Below are 24,711 nucleotides of genomic sequence, written 5' to 3'. Positions count from 1 at the left end.
TTTTAGTATAGATCACTGCTTTATAATTTCTAGAGATTAACTGACAATTTTGTACCACAATCGATATTGAAATCTGTTCCTTAATCATCAGGATTTAATTATAATGATTTAGTTGGTAACAGTAGTACATGACTTAGAAGAAGCCCACTATTGATACACCTGTGCTGCAGCTGGTTGTTATGCAGTATATTTGAGACAATAAATATATAAGTTGGAATGATTTTATTTTTGAAACATACAATTATTTTAAAATTGTTGATATTTTGCCAGGAAATCTGCTTACAACTAGAATGAATGTTTCCAAGAGGTGAAACCATTTAACATGCACATACCTTCTCAACAGGAATTAACTGGCGGCATCTGTTTCAAGTATTAAGAGACAGACTAACAGACAGATGAATCTGACTCATCAGTCAGGCACAGGATGACTAGGATATTTTTCAGCCTAGGTCCATTAAAATTAATTGGGATTGTTCAAAAGTTTATGTTTACACAGGATATTCTTTGTGCCAAAATACCGAGATGATTGGAACCATCTATATTATGGGCTAATGGCTTCCTAAAGTTATTTTACAATGATATATAGTAAGAGGATGGGTAAGAATCTTTAATATTGCATCAGACTATACATTTGGTTTTCCCAAAGGTTCTTTTTCAAAGGGCAACTGGACTTTGTTTCCCGTTCAGAACTGAAGAAACTTCTTGGAGAGAAATTAAACATCTTCAAGCATAAACAAAGCAAGCCTAGTTGCCCTTTGAAAAAAATACATCTTTGGGACAACCATGACCTGGATGACTGAGAATGCCCATAGTTATACATTTGGTTTGACTTGACTACCATTAGACTTTAATTCCTCAGGGAGTTTAGAATGAATATGGGCAGCTATCAAGTTCCCTGAAGTTTTGTAGGTGCTTTTAGTCTGTGATAACTTGGCTATTATACGGAACAAAAATAGAAAAGAAGCATCTACTCTTCCAAGAACTGTCATGCTGCTATAAATTTATCAAGATTTTTAAAAGTTTGTGTTTTTCTAAAAAAAGCGGAATATGAACTTGTAACATTTAGAATGACATCTATCCATAGTGATGAATCATTTTTAGGATTATTAATGAAGGAATATTTATTGTATAAAAACAATTTCTAAGATTAGAAATTTGTCTCCAAAGTAGTTCACCAAAGGATTTGAGGACTAGAGAACCTGCCTTCATGGCAGTGGCCCATATATTATGCAATATATTAATTCTGGAGATTTGTTTGGTTTACTCATTCCTGTTGATTGGGTTATGTTTATTACCTTGAATATGTTACGGTGGAAATTGCTGTTTTTGATTTTTCTGTTCCTTGCCCAGAATCATCTGATAGGAACAGTAATAAAAATGAAAAGAAGGAAATAAGTAAACTTGGTTTGTTTTGTTTTTGTAGCAATTGTCATGCAGTGGAAATTTCTTAGAGAGACATCCTTAACTGCGGGGAATAATTATTGCCTTGATTTAAAGAGGTGAGAGAATAATGGATGTTTTTAATTTAGGAGCTTGGATGCAATATTGCTTCATATTGAAGCAACAAGTTTCTACAGTGGGAGAACATTTCAAACTTTGGAAAATTGGACCACTCACAAATTTAGCACTTCAAAAAGAAAATATTTTATGCCTTTTGAATTTTTCTTTGTGTTCCAAAACTGGGTTTTGGTCTATACAAAAATTTAAGCAAACTCAAGATTTGAAGAGCAATTACATTACTCCCTTTACCACTTCTCCATATTCCTCCTTTGTTGAACAATCTGTCTGATAAAGAGTTCTAGAAAACTTGAAACTTATTCTGTTATAGTTTAGTAGTCCTATTAGGGAAAAAATGCTTCATATAGATTGTGTGGCTTTGTATAAGCCTCAGTAGTCATATCAAGCAATGGATAAATGTTTTCACTTAAATCATGAAGAGGTACAGTCAAAACAGAGCTTACACCCTTCCTTCTCCACCTTTCCAAACCTATGTGACCCATCTTGTCTATTGAAATGGGCTTTTTGGGTAAATGCCTTCACAAAGGTACCTTAGTTCAATTAATGGTAGTACCTTACATATTTAATGGGAGTGGGCTTGATAATAAGACACATCAATAAACTCAACTCCTCCAAATATATATTGAAGTGAAAACAATCATTCTCCACCTAAGTTAAGTGCTTGCTTGTAATGCTGGAACTACCTATCCCTGAATCTGTATGATATACTTCAACTCCTAAGCTCAGAATAATACATGGCAGAAATTATTGTATTAACAGTTGGAGGGATGGAGCAAGGAATTAATTTCATATTGTGGCTTTCTAGCTAGAATGAGTCTATGTAAAATTAAATTGCTAATCAATGAATGTTTTCCCCATCATTTGGAGAGATGCTGAAAAGGGAGAGCAACAAAGGGTAAACAATCTCTTAGGCAACTCAATTGGACACAGATAAAACAGGACAATGTCATTTAATGATAAATTGGAACAAAATCCATATAAACATAAGGATTGGCACTCAGGATAGCAACTGTCAATGCCAGGAGGAATGGATAGCACTTTAATTCAAGAATAAGGAAATGTACGAGTATGGCAGTTGTAAAATAAGGATGGTGAAGTCTGTATTTATTTCCAATTTATCAGGAATATCCCAAAGGTGCTTTTTCAAGGACAAAGTCCAGTTGCCTTTTGAAAAAGCATCTTTGGGACAAACATGCATTACTGACAATCTCCATGGAGATATTTATCAGGAACATTTATGATTTTGAGCCATCTTAGTTTCATCTTAATTATTTGTCTGTTGTTACCCCTCTCTTCCTTAGTTTGTCTGATTCTTCCTATCTGTTTTGCAGAATAGTTTTCACTAGGGCTGCTTTAACAATATTACTATTATGGTAAATGGCAGCAGATCTTATTCATGCGTTACTTACTTTGGCAGTTAGAAAACTGTCAAAACTGCAGAAAATGGAATTCTGTTTTAAATTAAACTTTGCTTATGGTTAACATACATTAAATTTGATAAGTGTGCTACAGCAGGGCTCCCAAGTCTTAAATAATTGTCAACTGACAGAAAGTCAACATGTAAAATTTCCCACATTACTGAGGCTCCATACAAAGAAAAGTTATTAGTATGTACAGTGCAGTCTTACAAAACTTTTAAGCTAATTCCTTTGTTTCAGGCTTGAGAACAAGCATTGCTAAACAAGGTTTTCATTACATATTTCAAGGAAACTCTTTAAAACCTTCAGGGAATTCTTCCAAGGCCCTGCAGCTGCTTTTCTGTGAGGTGATAGTTTTGCACCTCACCACCCTTATTAGCATCTATATATGTGCTCCATTTCCTGTATTTCTGACCATTGTTAGGCATAGTTCTGCCTTCTACCTTGTCCTGCTTACATTTAGCTCTCCTGGTCTTACTCATTGGAGCACCAGTCTTTATATAGGTGGGCTTACACTAGTAATGTGGAATTGAGAAGTAAAATTAAACTTAAGTGTTGAAGACGGGCCACAAGGTACTGGAAGTAGGCCAAATCATAGAAATAGTTCTGTACTTTATTTACCAATCTACACCTCATTTGATGAAAGAAAAGTTATTTTATACGTTCCCCCCCCCCCCAGGGAAGCGATTTTTTTTGGGGGGGCAGGAGAAATACTCGCAGGTGTAGCATTGGAGTATATTGCAACAAAGAAAAAGTATCCGGCACGAGCTTGCACGGGATGCAAACGCATTTTTAAAAGAAACGTCCTTATTGGGGAAAAGTGTAACGCAAGCTAATAAATAGGACGACTGCTCCTCTTACAGCAACTACGGAATAAAGAAGGATGGACTGCAGGACCACCACCACCTCCCGCCGGGCGTGTTCATTGGAGGCAGAGCGGGGAGGAGGAGGAGGAGGAGAAGTCATATTTCCAAGACTGGCGTCTCCCCAGCTGACGAGCTTTTAGCTATCCAACTCTTCGAACGCCCGCGGGAAAAGCGAAGGTTCTAAGAGTCGCAGTTCCCGGGATCAGGGCTTCGAGAGGTTCGGTGCAGGACCTCCGCGGGGCTCCCCCCCTCTCCTTCTTTTCAATCCCCCGCCCACAGCTCGCAAGTTTATCCAGGGCAAGTTCCCCACTCCCCCTTCAACTTGAACGCTCGCTGCCACCTCTTTCACTCCCTCCTGTTCCCTCATTTCGTGCGTGTGAGCCTGCCGACTTATTAATTGGGACGTGTGCTGGGCGTCCCTGGTTTATCTTTGTCCCCTGTGGGGAATGTGGAAATGGCCGGTGACAACAGTCCCGGAGTCTCCTTGTGTTGGCGACGTTTCGAGCTCTTACTGCTAGCGGCAGCGGCCACCGGACTATGCAGCGGGGTCTCTGGAATCAAGAATCCCAGCTGCCACGAAGTAAGGACGGCGTTTCAGATGCGGCAGATCGGTCCCATCAAGCTGGTTCCTGATGTTCCCACAACTGGTCAGTACGATTTCCCCACCCCACCCTTACACCGGAATCGTCAAAACTCCCCCCCCCGTTAAAAAACGCAACTACTTAACTCCTGTACTCTATCCCACTTTTGAATGGAGAGGGTAAGGAAGGACATCAATCCGGCCAGCGCTTTTGATAGGTCTCAGATACATTAAATTAGGGGTCCTGGGGGACAGGATGGGAAAGCGATGCTTGTTGAAATAGGGCAGGCAACGGTAGCCTTGAGTGGGAAGTCTCCCTTTATCAAAATAAACCTGTGCAACTTAACTTTGCTTGCGTTGACTACAGTAGTTCCACGGCTAATATACGAGGCGGTGCGTGTGTGTGTGTGGCGATAACACCCTGGAAAACTTCTGGCATTGTTTGGGTTCCCGGGGCTAAGGGACCTTGAAGCATACAGACCCGACGGGTGAGCGCAGGTGTGCAAGGCGGCACAATCAGTTACTCGCGCAAGGACAAATCGTCTGCTCGGTCGCCTTTGGGGAGGCGCAAGCCAAAGCGGGAATTGGACTCTCCCGAACCGTTTTCCTTTCTTTTGCAAACTGGGAAGGAACGGGCGCCGCCGAGATACAGAGCTCATTAAAAGGACAAGAACGTCCGTAGGAAAGATCGGAAGCGGGGTGTGACTGTTGACCTGATTGGTCTCCGTTGCAATCAATGCGGACGAAGGAACGAGCAATTAATAAAGTACAGACTGGAGTTTTCGAAAGAAACGGAATGGGCAAGGATCGCGTTTTTCTTCATCCCTTCCCTGTTAAAATAAATAAATAAATGGGGATACAAGTGGGAAAAGGTGGGATTTGAGAGATTTGAGAATGCTAGGGCTGGGGATGAAATGACAGGCTGGTACAGCTGTTGGTGGCTTCTGTACTGATTTCCAAATCAAACTGAAGGCAGGAATAGGAAACTTTTTTTTGCCAGTTAAATGCCAAGCTTCTGAGTTTATGCATTCAAATATGTTTGTGCATTCATGCATATTTGCGAATGATCTCCGTACTGGAGAACACTGTGTCATATTTATAATTGATTGATTGATAATCAGATTTCTAAGGCTTCCCAACCCAACAGAGAATCTGGGAAGTGTATTATTATAAACCAATACAACACATACAAAAGAGACAATAAATATAAAAGGGAGTTACAGAGAGAATAATTATAGCCCAGGCAATGTCACACATCAAAAAAAGTTCGCCAGCAGCAATCTATCTGAAAACTTGGGGTAAAAACATGTTTTTTAAGGCTTGAAGGGTTGGATTGGTCAGAGGGGCCACAGGATGTTCCTTCAGAGGGCAACCACCACAACATACTGTGGGTGGAGTCCTATGTAAATGAGGAGGTGATGATGTTTTATCTGTGTTTGAAAGGATGTGTTTCATACCCTATTCAACCATTTTTTCCCATTTGAGTTCAACAAATGGCAGGGCAGGAAATGGCTAAATTGTGATGGCAATGTTGGATGAGGTACCTTAGGTTGAAAAACAGTGGTTTGGGGCGGCTGAGAATTTAATATTAATTTTAAACATCATGTAATTATTTTTGTGTAGTAGAAATCCATGTATTACGCAATATTTTTACAGACCCAAAGTTAATGCCCTTTAATATTTGAGAAAAACTTTTATTTATATTTCAGTGCCCCACTTCTAGCTAATTTATGAGTCAGACAATTAAATCATTAACAAAATCCACTTGCTTACATATATACTGTATCTTTGACAGCATACTTCTTTAAAACATCATCTATTTAAAGTTTGTTTTACAGACTGGCGTATCCAAATTTTCTTATTTTTACTTAAATTATGTTTGTTCTTTATTGAGAAAGAAAATTTTAAATATCATTCAATATAATCAAAATATAATTTTATAATGAAATACAAAGTTATACAGCTGCCTTATTATTTATCTTGTTCTATTAACTTTATTAATATCTATATATTCTTCACCCCAAAAGTTGCATGTTTTGACTACTTGCGGGTGTATGGGTGTAAAAATCCACATGCAGTCTTTCACCAACAATGTGGTCTTTGCCAATCTAATGTTCCTTCACCAAGCTTGCTAGAAAGAGAATTGCTGTGGACTGAAGATTAAAGAACAGATAAACTTCTCCCTATTCTTTTTGGGTGTTTTTTGGCTTACGTTTTACTGGACCATAGGCAATAGTCATTCTTATCTCATTGTTTCTTTCAAAGAACTACTATAATTTCTGCAATATATTCTTCTCTTACCCTTTACTTTGGCCCCAAGGTAGAGACAGTATTGGTTTATTTATTTATTTACTTACTTAGCATAATGACTTTCCATCCCTCAGTGTGGCATTATTAGATCCAGGCCACTGAAAATGGATGAACAGAAAAGCTGTTCTCCAGATGTGCCTGGACTATAAGTTTCAAAATGAATTTGGGAGATTTCACACATATGCCAGGCAACAGAGCTCCTAAAAGGAGATAGCAGGTGAGTGATTGAGACTTGCAGTCATCCTATCTGTTATTCCATTCAAAGGTGGAGGGAGACCAAAGCAGAATCAATCAACTTCCCTCAAACTGTAGATAGGACAGAAGTGTTGAAATTTTCAGTTTTTCCCTGCCTTATTTCCCTTTAATAGCCTGGTAGAAAAGCTATCATTGGAGCATCCTTCAGGAGAGTCCATCTGCCACAGAGAATGACTGAGTCTATACTGTGATGGCGAACCTATAGCACACATGCCACAGATGGCATGCAAAGCCATATCTGCTGGCATGCGAACATCAGCTCCAGCACGCATGAGTGTGCTGGCCAGATGATTTTCGGCCTTCTGGAGGGCCTGGGGAGTCTGTTTTTGCTGTCCTGATGCTTTAGGAAAATCTCCAGAACCTAGGTAGTGTGAAAAACAGGCCCAATGGGCCAACTGGAAGTTTGTTTCCAAACTTTCATTTGGCCCATTGGGCCCATTTTTCAACCCCCCAGACTCCAGAGGCTTTCCTGGAATCTGGGAAGGGCAAAAATGGCCTTCCCCACCCCACCTGGAGGAAATACCAAGCTCAGCTTGGAGGTGAGTAATGCGGGGGGGGAATCAGGGAAGGCTGTTGTGCGCACATGCACATGTAGGGATGTGCTTTGCATTATGAGTGCCAGTACTCAACAACAAAAAGGCACCCAGCAAGAAAAAGGTTAGCTATCACTGATCTATAGGTACAGAATGAGAAACACAACTGTGGATACAACAGAAGAGAGAACTGGTCAGCTGTGCCTTCCAGACGCAGTTGATTTAGGTTACTTTTACCCTCTAATGCTCCAGTTAGGATTAGGCCATGCAGAGAGTGGGCAGAAATAGTTTTTGGCTCCCAGTACTGTATGTCTATTCCACTAAGGAATAACTATTTCTCTCCCTCCCTCCCTCCCTCCCTCTCCCCTCTTCCCTGTGTGTGTGTGTGTGTGTGTGTGTGTGTGTGAGAGAGAGAGAGAGAGAGAGAGAGAGAGAGAGAGATGGGGGTGGAGAGAGAGAGAGAGAGATTCAGGAGCAGCTGCTATCTCATTCAGTTCCCCTTCACATGGGCAACTACATGAAGATAGCTTTTCTTTCCATCATTACCTACTTTTCATGGACACAAGAGGAGCAGTTGGTTGGTGTCACATTCCTTGGGATCTGAATGGATGACATAGTCATGCTGTGCATGGCACAAACTGATGATGTCTCGGTCAAGGACAGATGCACTGATTCAAGTCATTAGGTATTTCATATCATGCAATTTCTTTATCTAAAACATAAATCTCTCCCTCATGTTATCTTTGACTGATGGGGAGCAAAGAAGAAGCAAAAATTCAGAAAGGACTCGGTCCTCTTGAGGTATACCACCTCTTTTGAGGTAAACAGGAATCTAGATGGGCTTCTATCTTTTCGCCAATTATCTGATCACTGTGTGAATTCCAAATGTAAATGAAAGATGTGCAAAACATTTTTCCAGAAACATTTCTCATTAATAAATAAAGCCAGAGTAGCACTGAAACCGAGTATCTGTTTTCCCGATAGGAAGTCTGCATAGTTCCTTTTGTTAGCTAAACCCTGGAGCAGATGAGTCTCTGCATTCTAATCAAAACTAAGAGAAAATCTCTTTTTGACAACCCAGGGCACAGAAAAATGAGTCTGTTGCCTCAGCAAATGAAATTGTTGTGATCACTTGGTGCAGGGGAAAATAAATGCAGAGTCAAATGATTCTGAATTGCAAGCCTAGGGAGTTCTTGGAGCTGTGCCAAGAAAGAATTTAATCCAGACCACTTTGTTGCAAGAGCCATGAAAAGTGGAAAAAAATTATAACATCAGTTTTAACTCAATGACAGGTGGACCACAGTAAAGCACATTTTGTAGAAAAGTTAAACTATTCTTTTTCACATCAAAAATAACAGCTTTGCCTTTTAATGCAAGTGTGCATTTGCAGTTATCGAATATATATTTTTTTGTTAAAATTGACATGTTTTATCATGATGGTACTGCTGTATGGATTTATATTATAGGATATGAAATAGAAGATAGGAATGATTTTTCTCACTACATGAAATTTATATATAGAATCTCTTTTGGCAACTGAATCAAAGTTAATCCCACAAATTTATACACTATTTTTTTAAAATTGGGTATTTATTTATGAATTTTTGAAGAAGAAATCAAGAAGAAATAATCTTTGCAAATACAAAGATTAACTATACAGTACTAGAAATAAACTTCAAGTAACTATGATAGGGAAGGAGAACCTGGGATTTGCAAAAAAAAAAAAAAAAGCTAGCTTCCAAACAACTGAAATTTCAAAAAACCATGCTATAGTAAAATAGTGGAATAATCTATAATAACTGCATGAAATAACTTTTATATGTTATATTTTCACCCCACCCTATCCCACTCCAAACTAAGTAACAGCTGCACTTTTATTGCATGAGCAAACCTTCTCTAAAATGTCTTAAGAGTTGTTGAACATTCATATTGCACCAGGGTGAAATAAATCTGCTCAGAGGTGAGCCCTGGTTCTTTTTCCAATAAAATTCACTTTTAAGTAAACCTGAACAGGATTATTGATCTAATGTTTTATCAGGGTGTGGGAGTTTTAGGTTTCTTGGAATTTTGGCTTCATGCTATTCTTTGCTTGAGCACTTCTGGGAAATGCTCAAAAGAGATAAAGAAGACAATAGTTTCAAATAACTAGACGTCAGTAAAGAAGGAAGAATAATGTTCATGGTGATGTCAAAGCTGTTATTCTATAAATATTTGTAATACTGAGGCAACTGTCTATGCAAAATTGCCTATTGTTCTAGTGCAGAAAAATATTGTAGTGTGAGTATTCATAAAAATAATTTTACTCTCTAAGCGTGTAAGTGTGTGTGTGTGTGTGTGTGTGTGTGAGAGAGAGAGAGAGAGAGAGAGAGAGAGAGAGAGAGAGAGAGAGAGAGAGAGAGAGAGAGAGAGAGAGATTTGTTTGTCAAAGACACTGTCCTGCGCAAAACCCAGAGCATCCTAGAGTACATTAGTAAGATGGCATCTGAAGATCGGTGCTGAGAGAATGCCTAAAACAGCAGCAGACATGGGAGGAAGATCATATGGAGGAAGTGCAGTAGCAATACAAGACTCTGCATGGGATAGCTGAGGTGGCAGTTCTGGAAAGGACTGGATTAAAAGAGAGAACTGAGGAACTGCTTATAGCACAAGAACAGGCACCAAGCCCTAGATCCATAGAAGCAAGAGTCTAGCATGCTAGGCAGGATCCAAGGTGCAGACTGTGCAGGGAGGCGTCAGAGATATCCGAACACATAATGGTAGGGTGTAAATTGCAGGCAGGAACAGCATACATTGAGTGAAACAATAAGTAGCTGGCATTGTGTAGAGGAACATCTGCAAATATGTGGGCTGGACCCTCATAGGCTGGACCCTCAGATGGAAGATTCAATCAATGGGCCTCCTCCGGATTCCATCTGCTAGCCAATGTCGACTGTCGACCCCCCGGGGGAGGGCCTTCTCTGTGGCTGCTCCGGCCCTCTGGAACGATCTCCCCGTGGAGATTCAGACCCTCACCACCCTTCAGGCTTTCCTCAAAGCCATCAAGACCTGGCTGTTCCGGCAGGCCTGGGGCTGATGAGTTCCCAGCCCCACTCGAATTGTTGCAGCTGTTCAGGAGTTTTTAAATTTGTTTTTTGTATTTTGTTTCTGTCTTGTTTGTTTTCTTTGTATTGCCCCCCTTCCCTATTGGTTTGTTAGCCGCCCTGAGTCCCCCTGGGAATAGGGCGGCATACAAGTTTAATAAACTATAACTATAACTATAACTATAACTATAACTATAACTATAACTATAACTATAACTATAACTATAACTATAACTATAACTATAACTATAACTATAACTATAACTATAACTAAAACTAACTATAACTATAACTATAACTATAACTATAACTATAACTATAACTATAACTATAACTATAACTATAACTATAACTATAACTATAACTATAACTATAACTATAACTATAACTATAACTATAACTATAACTATAACTATAACTATAACTATAACTAACTATAACTATAATCAAAGGTTGTGGAGAATAACAGGGCTAAGATACTGCGGGATTTCCAGATCCAGACAGGCAGGTAAGTACTGGCCAACCAACCAGACATCAAAGCAGCAGACAAAAAGCAAAAGACAGTAGTGATGATAGATGTACTGGTGCCAAGTGATAGCAACATCAGGAAGGAATATGAAGAGCTGGAAAAGTGCCAGGGCCTGAAGGAGGAACTAGAGAAGTTGCTGAAAGTAAGGGCCAAACTGGTCCTAATGATGATTAAGAACACTTGGGGCTGTGACTCCTAAACTAGGAAAGCTTTCCAGCAAATCCAGGAACAACACTAGTTATCTCTGCCCAAAAAAAGTGCTTTTGCTAGGAAGAAATAAGATAACTGCACACAAGTCTCAAACTTCCAGGCCTCTGGCAGAGGATCCAAAATTGTGGAAGACACATACCATCCATTGGGGTAAGAAGGGAATTTCTGGCAAAATGACTTTTGTACTTTTTATTGCAAGACCATACTGAGTATCTGGAATACTCAGAATGACTAAACATTCCTATAGCATCAGTGTATATAGCATCTTTCTGTATAAGTATATATTGTATTAAATGCATTTGTGAATATAGTTGAAAAGAATAATACATATAAAACCCATCCACTCTCCTTGTCTGGTTGGATTCACAACTTTTTTTGATGAGTTACTATAATATCATGGGAATATGGTCTTGTCATCTCAGGACTTTGATTTATTGTATCAGGTTTAGCTGGTGGGGCGCTTTTGTATTGAAAATATCTTTCTTTTCCTCAAGTTGCCATAGTATTTCCATAGCATTATAGTTTATACAATTTTCCTTCCTGTTTGATGTGTTCATATGAGAGTCCAACCCTGATTGTCATTTGTAACTTTCTACCAATGTTATGACATTATAGCAGGATGTTTAAAGCATCAAAGCTGGTGCTTTGCAAAACGTGGAAGCATGAATCTAGCACTTTTCTTCAAATTGTTCAACAGTCGGATGTATTTTTGTACATCTTCTGCTTCTGAAATGCAAAAGATGTCCTACTCTTGCACATATATACAATGAATTCATAAAAGATGCTTTGCAAAACACTGTTTGAATGAAGCATTCCTTCTTGCTTGGCTGCTTTCAAGATTGTCCCGCTTGTATGTATGTGTGTGCAGAGGCAACATTTCTGCTGGGATTGTCAGTGGATCGTTTCTGCATTTGCATACACATGTACAGACAGTTGAGGAAAGCCTTTGAAGCAGCCCTGTCAGCCTGTCAAAAGAGGTGGTTACTCCAAGGAGAGATGCTTTGCTTGTGCTTAATAGGATTTGTGAAACACTCCTTTTGATTGCTTTGCACACCCCTAAGTGTTATGTCAGCAGAAAGCTGTATCGGCATGGCAAGGGATAGTCTCAGAGGGTTCATTACTATGGAAATGAGAAAATAGGGGCTTCCATATCAGAAGATGATTTGAAGTTCAGAACTTTAAAGGGTTAAATCATACAGCAAACTGAGAAATGAGCAATCCACCTTTTTCTTTGTTTTTCATAATTATCCATAGCAAAAATGGCTTAATAATTCACGATGAGATAAATTGGATTCAAATTCCCTCAACATTTGCATTTTTGTCAGAAAATATTATACTTAATCCTTTGCTGATATGGAAAAGAGATATGGAAAAAAGAATGTATGCTTTGCATTATACATTATGCCATCTTTGAAATAAAAAGTAGATATTTGGTTTATGATAGTATCTGTGATTGTTTAGTCATCCTCTGCCTTGTTTCTCGTATAAAATCCTATTAACAAATCTGTACTGTTGCTCCTTGTTAACAAAACAGTCTTTCTTCTCTGACACTCTGCAGTTGCTGAAGTTCATACTAACTTACCTGTTAGTTGTTAAAACGTGTCCTAATTTATAACGGGTTCAGTAGTTTTAATTAGTGATATCATCAAAGTAAACAGTTAAAGCTCAGACATTGTCGGATGACAATCCCTGTCATATATGGAATGTTACATTGCTGTACCAAGTATGACATGTTACATAACCCCATCAAGAAAGGCTGATTGCCAGTCCTAAAGTTCATGATTAATATAACCTTTCACTTGATTGCAATGACCTCGTGTCACCTAGAGCATGACAACATTGAAAACCTATATATTGAAGCAAACCCTATTTTGTATGCTTTTCCAATAAAGAAATCTCTAATAAAAGTTTATTTCTGCTGAGTTTGTTGCAGTTCTGATCATGAAAATTACTTCCTCAGTCTAATCTTTGGTTCTCATAAGCAACCTTGCAATTCTGGTGACGCTGATGAGGAACAGAGGAAAATAGAAGCAATGTCACACAATAACCTTGTGAAATGTTGAACAGACACCTTATATATCTAAGCAAAAGATCCCTGGCAAGTAAGTAAATGGCTTTCACTTCTTGATTGTAAATATCAGTGGCTGAACATAACCTAAAGGATTTGATTTATATTTTGCAGTCTGAATTAACACTACCTTTGAAGGAATCCTTCACATATTACTGTGATGACTACTACTATGAGAAATCTTCTGGGAACATTGGAGATCTGGAATGGAGCTATGATTCTATTTTTACAGAGAACCTGCACCACTTTTATTGTGATGTGAGTTATGTAATTCAAGTGAAATCAGATCTGTTTGTGACTGTGGGGTTGATTCATGGATTCAAACCAGCCAGAAAGCAAGCTCATAGGATTGCAGTGTCACAATCTTGTTCTGAAGATGATAAGACACTTTCCTCCAATATCATATGATGCTATGTATTTATTTAATCAATAAATTAAATAAATTACATTATAAATTTTTTAATTGATGTGTTATTATTTTTGCCCAGTTTTTCAATATGTTGGAGTAGAAAGACATTCAAAAGAACATTTATTACATTATTATAGGGAGATATGGGGTATGAATTATCTGTTTCAAGAGAGAATAAGAGATGATAAATAGTTATTCATGGAACTGATATACCACATAATCAGGCAAAGGTCCGTTTCCCTAGAATTAAAACAATTAGGTCTGAACCAGCTATGGAAGACTTATTTTATGGATGTTTCAACATTTTCCAAAGAAAATCAAAGGAATAAGATTAATGTTACTGGCCATACATGTACTTATTATATAGCCCCAATTATCTGAAATGTTAGTTGAAAAAGGTGTCTGCTTTCCAAAGTAGATGTTGTCCTGAAAATTACAAACAGACAAAAGTGCAGAAATTTCAAACATTCCTGTGAAGAAACTTTCAGGATGTTAGTATTTATCACTTAGTTAGTCATAGTGAACTAAAATTAATTTTATAGAGATATTTTATTATACTCTGAAAAGGAAAGTAAAAGTAAAGATATTTTACAGATAGAACATTTTGGGCAATGTTGTTTAGGGCTAACACACTTACTACTATGACATCCACATCTGACCCAGAAGCTTGGCTAATAAATAGGAAGTGTTGGTTAGACTGTACAAGAAAACAATACAAAGCAAAAGTAAGTAGAAAGATTTTAAGTTGGGAGAATCAGGTCAAAGTATCCAGTTTGAAAGAAGACTTGAAAATGGCTACTAGCAAACTGACATAAATGAAATAAAATTGGAGCAAGGGGCAAAAGAGTGATGTGTAGATCATTAGTGGGAAAAATGTTTTACTACCAGTTCTCCTGGGCGTGGCTTGGTGGGCATGGCAGGGGAAGGGTACTATAAAATCTCCATTCCCATGCCACTCCAGGGGAAGCTTACTGTAAAATCCCCATTTCCTCCTGATCAGCTGGGACTTGGGAGGCAGAGTATAGATGGGGCGGGGGCAGTCGGAGGTGGTAATTACTGGTTCTCCAAACTATTCAAAATTTCCACTACCGCTTCATTTTTCATTTCATTTCATTTCATTTCATTTATTAAAATTTATAGGCCGCCCTTTTCCCTGAGGGGACTCAGGGCGGCTTACAATCACAAGGGAGGGGGGTGCAGTATCAAAAAACAAAACAAAATGTGAACAAAGAAAAATAATAAAACACAACTTTCGTTCAGCAATCAAACACTCGGGCGGGTGAATTGGGAACCTATCCCCAGGCCTGCTGGGAGAGCCAGATCTTGAGGGCTGCGCGGAAGGTCTGGATGGTGGTGAGGGTACGGATCTCAACGGGGAGATCGTTCCACAGGGTCGGAGCTGCAACAGAAAAGGCTCTCCTCCGTGTGGTCGCCAGTCGGCATTGACTGGCAGATGGGATTCGGAGGAGGCCCAGTCTGTGCGATCTAATTGGTCGAAGGGAGGTAATCGGCAGAAGGCGGTCTCTCAAGTACCCAGATCCACTACCATGGAGTGCTTTAAAGGTGGTCATCAGTACCCTGAAGCGCACCCGGAGACCAACAGGTAGCCAGTGCAGCTCGCGGAGGACGGGTGTAACGTGGGCGAACCGCGGTGCGCCCACTATCACTCGCGCGGCTGCATTCTGGACTAACTGTAGTCGCCGGATGCACTTCAAGGGCAACCCCATGTAGAGCCCATTGCAGTATTCCAGCCTAGAGATCACAAGGGCTCGAGTGACTGTTGTGAGAGCCTCCCGGTCTAGGTAGGGCCGCAACTGGCGGACCAGGCGAACCTGGGCAAATGCCCCCCTGGTCACAGCTGACAGCTGGTGGTCAAAAGTCAGCTGTGGGTCCAGGAGGACTCCTAAGTTGCGGACCCTATCTGAGGGGTATAAAATTTGACCCCCCAGCCTAAGTGTTGGTACATTAGCCAAATTATTGGGAGGGAAGCACAACAGCCACTCGGTCTTGTCCGGGTTGAGTACCAGTTTGTTAGCGCTCATCCAGTTCTTCTCCAAAACTGGTCAGAACCTGCTGAATACCACCTCTGGTGTAGAATGCACCTGTAAAGAACTAATTTTATTCAGAAGAGTTCCTGAAGATCCTATTTATTTCTGTGAAAATTGAATAAGTACCATAGGTTTCTAGACATTGTAAGTTCATTATTACATTTTGTTAAAGAAAAAAATAGAAAGTGCACAAATGCTATTTTTTTCTAACGTAGTTGTTTCTCAGAAAAGTAGTCATAATATCTAGTTACATTACTTGTATCCATTCTGTGAAATGGTGCAATAATTCCATAAGGCCAAATGCCTCCTAATTTAACAGTAAGGCATAGCCTGTTTTTATATAACTCCTATTGATATCACAGATTAATTACATCAGATAAAAATTCTTGACATGTCTGAAAAACCAACAAGCCCCAAGAAAACTAATATGATAATATCTTGCTTTGATGAAATGGTATCTGTTATATAATATAACAATGTGATGGAATGTGAACTGCAGCAGCAGTAGGAGAAGATTTTGACAACTCAGAACTTTCCCAGAAGGACATCGGATTAAGAAATTGTGCGATCCTGAGCTGGAGGAGGGAGTGGGAAAGAAGTGTATGGTAAAGCTATAGCTTTAGTTTGACAAGATTGTCTATTAGTGGTAAGAAAATAAAGGATTGAACTGAATTGGATTGCACAGTCTCATTTCTGGGCTTAAGCCTGACAGGCAGAATTAGAAAGAATTAGCAAAAGATATAAAGCAGATTTTGGTTTACATGTAATTTTTTCATTACAAGATTCAATGGAGGCATGGTAACATCTTCATGTAGTTGACAGGAGTAATAATTTGACATACCTGGCTTTTCAGACTAATGAGCAATTTGGTCTCAATGTTTGACATTAATGAAAGTAGATTAAGTCTTCCTCAATGCCAAATATGAATGTTGTCAGTTCATTAAAAGTATTTGCAAGATATATAATTTGTCCTTGGTGTGTGTATGTATGTGTGTGTAAGTGTGTATTCACCAAGGACAAATTATATTTCACATAATTGAAATTATATATATAAGGACAAATGTGCAAGTAAAAGAAAAAAGAAAGCAGAAAAAGAATATGTTAAAGAAAGAAAAAGAAATATATAAATAAGTTACTTTCAACTTTCATTACATCACCGCCATAAGGTTACAAACAGGTATCTCTTCACCCTAATATTCTATCTCTTATCTATAAACAAAGGATACACACACACACACACACACACACACACACACACATACATACAATACATACAATACATACATACATACACACAAACACAGATACATATCAAATTTTCAATGTTGGTATTAGCAAAAAGTTCATAAGGGATTGCAGACTTAGTAAAGAAGCAGTAGCAGCAGCAGCCTTATTTTAATCTTGATCAAATAACCCCACTTTATATTCCTTCCTTTTACTTTTAACAGTCTTAATCTTTATTCAAATATTGTTGCAGAATTTTATTTCTTTTGCATTGTTCTTTGTCCCATCACAAAGAATTCTTCAAAGACTAACAAGAAATCATCTTTCTTTCTAAAGAAAATAAAGGAGCTCTTATTAAAGAAATGGAAGAACTCTGTGTTTCATTTTACCTCACTATTTCATATATTGCAGAAAACATAGGAAAATGACTGTGTTTTAAGTTAGAGATTGAATTATATTATATTATATTATATTATTTTTAATATAGTTTTATCTAATTTTAATTCTTATTTTGAATCTATCTGTTTTGAGCTTCTTGATACACTTGTATCTAATTTATTTTATTAAACTGTGATGATAATTAAAGTTGCCAATGAACCAATTTCAGGATTCTTGTTTTTTTGCTCTCTTCCTGGCTGTTTACATTTATTTACATTACACCCCTGAAAATAACAAGATGCTTGCTAAGAAAATAACAACTTAGTATGCTTTTAAACAATAGCCAACATACTCTTTTAATTAAGGTTTGAAAAAGAGTATAAATGTTATTTTTACTTAAAGTTAAATGTATTCCTTGTTCTTAATAATGTTTGTTATCATGTAGTTGTGCTTTCTGTCTTAATGTAACCTTAAACCCAAAACTTGATTATACCAAATGTTTTTAATAGTAGATTATATATCACAAAATTCTATTGATATAGATTATTAATTATTAGAGAATAGATGAAGTACATAACTATCTGTTTTTCTACCCATGGGGCTGATTTTGAGTATATACTGCATATTTGGGAAGTGGGAAAAGCAAAGCCACTTTTAAAAACAATTTTGTCTCCTAATTTAAAAAAATAGAAAGAATATGATTATATGACTATCCATTATCAATACATTTGTTAAAACAGTATTTTTCACACTAAGACACACCGGACCATAAGACACACATTAGCTTTAGAGGAGGAAAACAAGAAAAAAAATCTGCCTCTGTTCCCAGCATTCATCCGGTATTCATCTGGCTTGCGTCCTTACAGCAAACAGCCTGGTCGGCTTCAGTATGTTATCGCAGCCCCGGCACATGGCTCATTAGGGCTCCACTCCATTGCATCCACAACCAGTCAACTGAACTGAGCTGCTGCCACCGCCGGGTAGAGCCGGGTAGAGCCGGGTAGAGCCTTCCCTGCCGAGCAGCTGATTGGTGGTTGGATCAGTCTCCTGGAATACTGCCAATCAGCTGTTCTGACAGTGGAGATTACTACTGCCTATCACCACCACCACTGCCTATTGCTGCTGATCGCCGCCATCGCTGCCTTTCACCATTTGCCACCACTGAACACAACTGCTTGCCAATGCCACCTATCGCCAATGCTATTTGGTGGCGGCAATCAGTGGCAATTGGCAGCAACGGTGGCAGCAATCCCCACCACCTAGAACAGCTGATCAGTGGTATTCCAGGAGGCTGATCCAACTGCTGATCAGCTGCTTGGCAGCGAATGCTACAGCATTCCCCAGCAGCAGTGAACAGTGGCATTGGAAACAGGCGGCGGCAACGGTAACAGGTGGTGGAAAATGCAGCAATCCCCTCCCCCTACTGCAACATTCGCTCTATAAGACATTTCCACCCACTTTTTTTGGGGGGGGGTGAGTGTCTTATAATGTGAAAAATATGGTATATTTTTTAATTGACAGGTGTTTTGGATAGACTCATTGTTTCAAGTGTATGGAAACCTAATGAATTTGCCTATCAATCTTTTTGTAGATGCAGAACCAATTCTTCAATGACTGTAAGCAAGTTACTGTATATCCACCTAATATGATTGATTTTTTGTCTAGTGGAGATGAGAATCTCATCATTCAAATCCATGAATGATGATGTAATGTATCCAAGTGCCAATCTTCAATTGTTTCTTTTTTTTCGAACGTGTGAATACTGATCCATGTTACAAATTGATATTTTAGTTTATACTAAAATGATATTTTATTTTTGATATTTTTTAGACTGAGTATAAAAAACTATACACTTGTGTCTGTTCATCTAAATGTAAATTAGAACTAATTGGGGTATGTATTTATTACTATTATGTGGAGTTCTCTGTCCAAGTAGATGATAAATAACAGGAAAATAAAAATGGCCAAATATTTGAGATATCAAATATTCTGAAGGAGAATGTGAAATAAAATCAGGAGAACAACTGTTAGCACAGGAATATAATTGACAATGATTTTTTTTCTTAATGATAGTCAGGACTTTAAAAGCAATTTCTGATGTTTCTTCTTGAAAAGGATAACTACATGCCTAAGTTTCTATCAGCAAATTATATCAGATACCTTTAGTAAATAAAGTCTTATTTTGCCTTGAATTGTAGCAAGTCACATATAACTCAGAAACAAGCAGTACTTGCCTTTTCATATGACAAGCTAACTCATAAAAATATGACAATGTTGGATAATTGCTCTGTCTTTCTTATTAATATCAATATTGGCTACTTTCTCCAATGCCTTGCCTTGTCTTTTTTCCCTTAAGCTTCAATGAATACACAAAACTTCCCATTAGTGTGCTTTTTATTAATAAGTATTTTTCTGAAGCTGTCAACATTTTTGAAGGCTATCTTGTGTCTTCTGATTTACCTTTGATAAAATATGTAATTGATGTAAAAGATACATTTGACCAGTGCTTTTCTTCCACTATTTTGGGAGAATACATGTAAAAATCTTCTTTACATTTGGAAGTATTCTGTTATGTGAAAAATTAATACCGTATTTTCACGACTATAAGCCGCACTGAAAATCCTAAAATTTGATCCAAAACCGGCAGTGCGGCTTATAACCGCAGAGATCGGTGCGCTTGGGGCTGCTGCTGCGACGTCCAGGGAGGAGAAACCAAGCCGTGCGCCTCCCCCAGCTGCTTTCGTAGCTTCCTGGAGTGCCAAGAACCTTCACGCTGTTCTCCGCTCCTCACGACTGCAATAGATGTCCAGAAGTGGAGGGGCTATCGAGCTGGAAATCCAATCCCCATTAGCCCCAAAAGCTGCTTCTGGACATCTATTGCAGTCGTGAGGAGCGGAGAACAGCGCGAAGGTTCTTGGCGCTCCAGGAAGCTACGAAAGCAGCTGGGGGAGGCGCACGGCTTGGTTTCTCCTCCCTGGATGTCGCAGCAGCAGCCCCAAGCGCTCGGTGCACTTGGGGCTGCTGCTGCGACGTCCAGGGAGGAGAAACCAAGCCGTGCGCCTCCCCCAGCTGCTTTCGGGGCTTCCTGGAGCGCCAAGAACCTTCGCGCTGTTCTCCGCACTCTCCTCGGCTCCTCACAACTGCAATAGACGTCCAGAAGCGGCAGGGGCTATCGAGCTGGAAATCCAATCCCCATTAGCCCCAAAAGCCGCTTCTGGACATCTATTGCAGTCGTGAGGAGCGGAGAACAGCGCGAAGGTTCTTGGCGCTCCAGGAAGCTATGAAAGCAGCTGGGGGAGGCGCACGGCTTGGTTTCTCCTCCCTGGACGTCGCGTCGCAGCAGCAGCCCCAAGCGCACCGAACTCTGTGTTTTTCGCATCGGGGCATGCTCTTGCAGCACACCCTGATGCGAAAAACACTGAGATCGGTGAGTTTGGGGCTGCTGCTGTGACGTCCAGGGAGGAGAAACCAAGCCGTGCACCTCTCCCAACTGCTTTCGTAGCTTCCTGGAGCGCCAAGAACCTTCGTGCTGTTCTCCGCTCCTCCTCGCGACTGCAACAGATGTCCAGAAGCGTCGGGAAACGTGCGGCTTATAACCCGGTGCGCTTTATATGTGGAAAAAGTTTGAAAAATTAACGTTAATTGATACTGCGGTTTTTAATCCGGTGCGGCTTTTGGTCGTGAAAATACGGTACAAAAAAACTTTGGTCCAGAAAAGTTAAGGTGTATAAAATAGATGTTGGGTTTTTTTCTATGGTAAACACTTGCCATGTACTGCATAGTCCATGTACTGAACACATCATGTATTAAGGAAGCTATAAAGTACTTTTTATAAAGCTCTTGATTTCTCCACTCTACCCTTCACCCCATCCCAGTTCAAAGTATCTAGTATATAGAAATGATCAGGGATGTTTATTCTTGCAATAATTCACTTAATGTATATAGATTTTGCTGACATGAATTATAAACTAGATTGCACATCTGTTATTTGGCTTCTTAGATTCTACCTTAATGGAAACATTATGAAAACATTTGCAAGCTGACAATTCCCATCATCTCCAGAGAGCATGACCAATGATCAGAGATGAGGACACAGGCAATATAAAATATTTGAAGGGCTGTAGATTGGAGGAGTCTGCCATAAAGATTTTGTGGGGAGCTCTGGAAAATATTCAAGATTTCACCTACATTAGGAGATGTTAGCAATAGCAATTCAAAATAGGATAGATTTTGAAATTTTGAAATTCTCTTTAACAAACTGAATATTACTTTCAGACATTTATAGAACTGACAAAAATATATCATAACTCGTGCACACGCATGTGCCATTTTCTACCGAGTCCTTTAAACAAGGACATTTGAAAGATAGGAAATATATACTTTAGGTGAATCATAATGATCTTTATAAACAAATCTAGTATTCACATCTCTTTATTACAATTTTCCCTTTCACACATTTAAAGAACTGACAGAAATACATTGTATGATAACTCATGCATATATGTGTGAACTATTTTCTTCTGAGCCCTTTAAATAATAACACTTGAAAGATAGATATGTATTTTATATGAATCATAATGATCTTTTTAAACAACTCTAGTATATACTATCTCCCTTATTACAATTTTCCCTTTCGGATCAAAATAGTAAATTGGATTTTGGCTGAACAGGCCCTAGCTGGATTCAACTGACATCTTTTTTGTTTCTGAATAATAGATCTTATGTTTCGTTGCTCTCTTTTTTTTGAAAAAGGAAACATAACTTTGATAAAAATGGAGTAAATTTGCACACACACATGTTCTATCCCAATCATAATTCTATCGTATGCCAGATGTGGAATGATTGATTTTGATTTTGATTTTATTAATATTTGTAGGCCGCCCTTTTCCCTGAGGGGACTCAGGGCGGCTCACATAAAATCAGGGGAGGGGAATACAAACATTGACATAGAGACATATTATAAAATAGTAAGCAACATACATTCATCATTCGGGAGGGGCGGCTATCCTTGTCCCCAGGCCTGACGGGCTAGCCAGTTCTTAAGGGCTATGCGGAAGGCCTGGACGGTGGAGAGGGTACGAATCTCCACGGGGAGCTCGTTCCAAAGGGTCGGAGATCGACAGGTAGCCAGCGCAGCTCGCGGAGGATAGGTGTTATGTGGGTGAACCGAGGTGCACCCACAATCGCTCGCGCGGCCGCGTTCTGCACTAGCTGAAGTCGCCGGATGCTCTTCAAGGGCAGTCCCATGTAGAGCACATTGCAGTATTCCAGCCTAGAGGTCACAAGGGCCCGAGTGACTGTTGTGAGAGCCTCCCGATTCAGGTAGGGTCGCAACTGGCGCACCAGGCGAACCTGGGCGAATGCCCCCCTGGTCACAGCCGTCAAGTGGTGGTCAAACGACAGCTGTGGGTCCAGGAGGACTCCCAAGTTGCGAACCCTCTCTGAGGGGTATAGAATTTGACCCCCCAGCCTGAGTGATGGAATATTGATCGAATCTTTGGGAGGGAAGCACAACAGCCACTCGGTCTTTTCTGGGTTGAGTACAAGCTTGTTAACCCTCATCCAGTCCATAACGGCTTCAAGGCCTCGGTTCATCACGTTTGCCGCTTCATTGAGTTGGCACGGGGCGGACAGATACAGTTGAGTATCGTCCGCATATTGATGGTATCTGATCCCGTGCCTGCGGATGATCTCTCCCAGCGGTTTCATGTAGATGTTGAATAGTAGGGGGGATAAGACCGAGCCCTGAGGCACCCCATATGTTAGGGGCCTAGGGGACGATCTCTGCCCCCCCACTAACACCGACTGCGACCTGTCCGAGAGGTAGGAGGAGAACCACCGCAACACGGTGAATGTATTTTATTAGCACTCCAACCCTTTGATTTATAAGAATGAATAATCAAAAGTATCTTTTGAATTATGATGTAACTTCAAATGTTGATGCAGATGTTTATCAAGAAGGTAAATTCTTTAGGAAATTCTGGCTTATATCATGGATATAAAATTTAATTCTTGGTATTGAAATCCAGAAAGCTGTTGAATCGGTTCACTAACCTAGTGAACCATGCTTAACAAATGCTTGATTTTGGATCGTTAGCTAATTATGTAATCAATCTAATATTAATTGAATACAGAAGCATATATGCAATTAGAATATGAGGATAACAATTCCAGCTTCAAATAAATAATTGATTCCATTCAGCCAAAATACAACTTTGTATGCTGTTTAATATAAAATTACAGTGAACTGATATCCTTGAATACTTTGAGAGGAAATACACCTAAAACCTTGGATTGATTGCACTGTATTTCCCATGGAAATAGGTTTGTAGGCATTAAAATTTGAAGTGCTGAGCATTTGGAAGTTTTAAAGCTCATCTATGTACTTACACACAAAACGTTTTATAACATTGTATCTGTAACAACTTCTTTCAAAGAAAAACAGAGTATAAACACGAAATGCAAAAAAGATTTCTCTATTAGATTAGTATATATGACTCTCACTTTGTTGAACTAACAGTTTTACAACTACCTTGTTGGGGAAAAGAAAATGGCTGTTTAAATATACAGTTATAATTTCCATTTGAATTTTAATATAACTGTGCTTTCCAAACAGTATGTATATGAATGTCTTGCTTTTTATAAGTTTCATCTTTCAGAAGTCTTCAGCTTCTCTTATTTCTAACATTAAATTAAATTGAAAGGAAGCTATCATGAGGGAACATCTCACATTAGAAGAGTTAGAGATGCCAGGGAACTTTAGAGTAGCGAATAGGTTAGCTATAAACCCCAAAACACTACAAAGATAATGTTGAAATAAATTATCATGCATTCAAGTTAGAAAACAAAACTCTTTTATAGCAGAACAAAACTTGAGGAGTTGCAGGATAAAATTCATTACCATATTCATTTGCATACGACTCTGAATATTCTGATTCAGATCACCAATCAAAATATCCACCCCAAATGTGCTAATAAACAAAAATGGAATTCTAAAGCAAATACATTAGATGGGAATTGTGTCCAATATGATGGGAAAATGCATACACAAAATCAAATGGAGTGGAATCAAATGGAATGAATAGATTCATCTGTCTTTTTTGACTAGATTTGTTAATGTGTTAACTGGTTTGTTAATGTGTAACTGGAGAAATGACTTTTATAAAATGTAGATGAATTTGTGACTAATTTGACCCATTTCTTAAACATGGTATAATTCTGTCATGTTATAAAACTTGAAACATAAGTTCTGTTCTTAGGAAAGAGCCACCCTTCCATTATTAAA

At 39.0% G+C, this 24,711-nt stretch overlaps 1 protein-coding gene across 2 annotated transcripts in view; it reads left to right on the top strand.

The window, feature by feature from the left end:
• Positions 1-3,948: 3,948 nt before the first annotated feature.
• LOC116513624 (glypican-5-like) overlaps positions 3,949-24,711 on the top strand; it is a 347,795-nt gene continuing 327,032 nt past the window's right edge. For both annotated transcript variants that reach the window (XM_032224782.1, XM_032224783.1), the window contains exon 1: positions 3,949-4,449. In XM_032224782.1, coding sequence (XP_032080673.1) covers positions 4,257-4,449 — 193 coding nt within the window. In that variant the 5' untranslated portion in view covers positions 3,949-4,256. The remainder of the gene's footprint in view (positions 4,450-24,711) is intronic.

This window comes from Thamnophis elegans, chromosome 10 (genome assembly GCF_009769535.1).
Source record: "Thamnophis elegans isolate rThaEle1 chromosome 10, rThaEle1.pri, whole genome shotgun sequence".
In the NCBI taxonomy this organism is placed as follows: domain Eukaryota; kingdom Metazoa; phylum Chordata; class Lepidosauria; order Squamata; family Colubridae; genus Thamnophis; species Thamnophis elegans.
The sequence above is the reverse complement of the archived record's forward strand: the minus strand, read 5'-3'. Positions and strand labels throughout refer to the sequence as shown.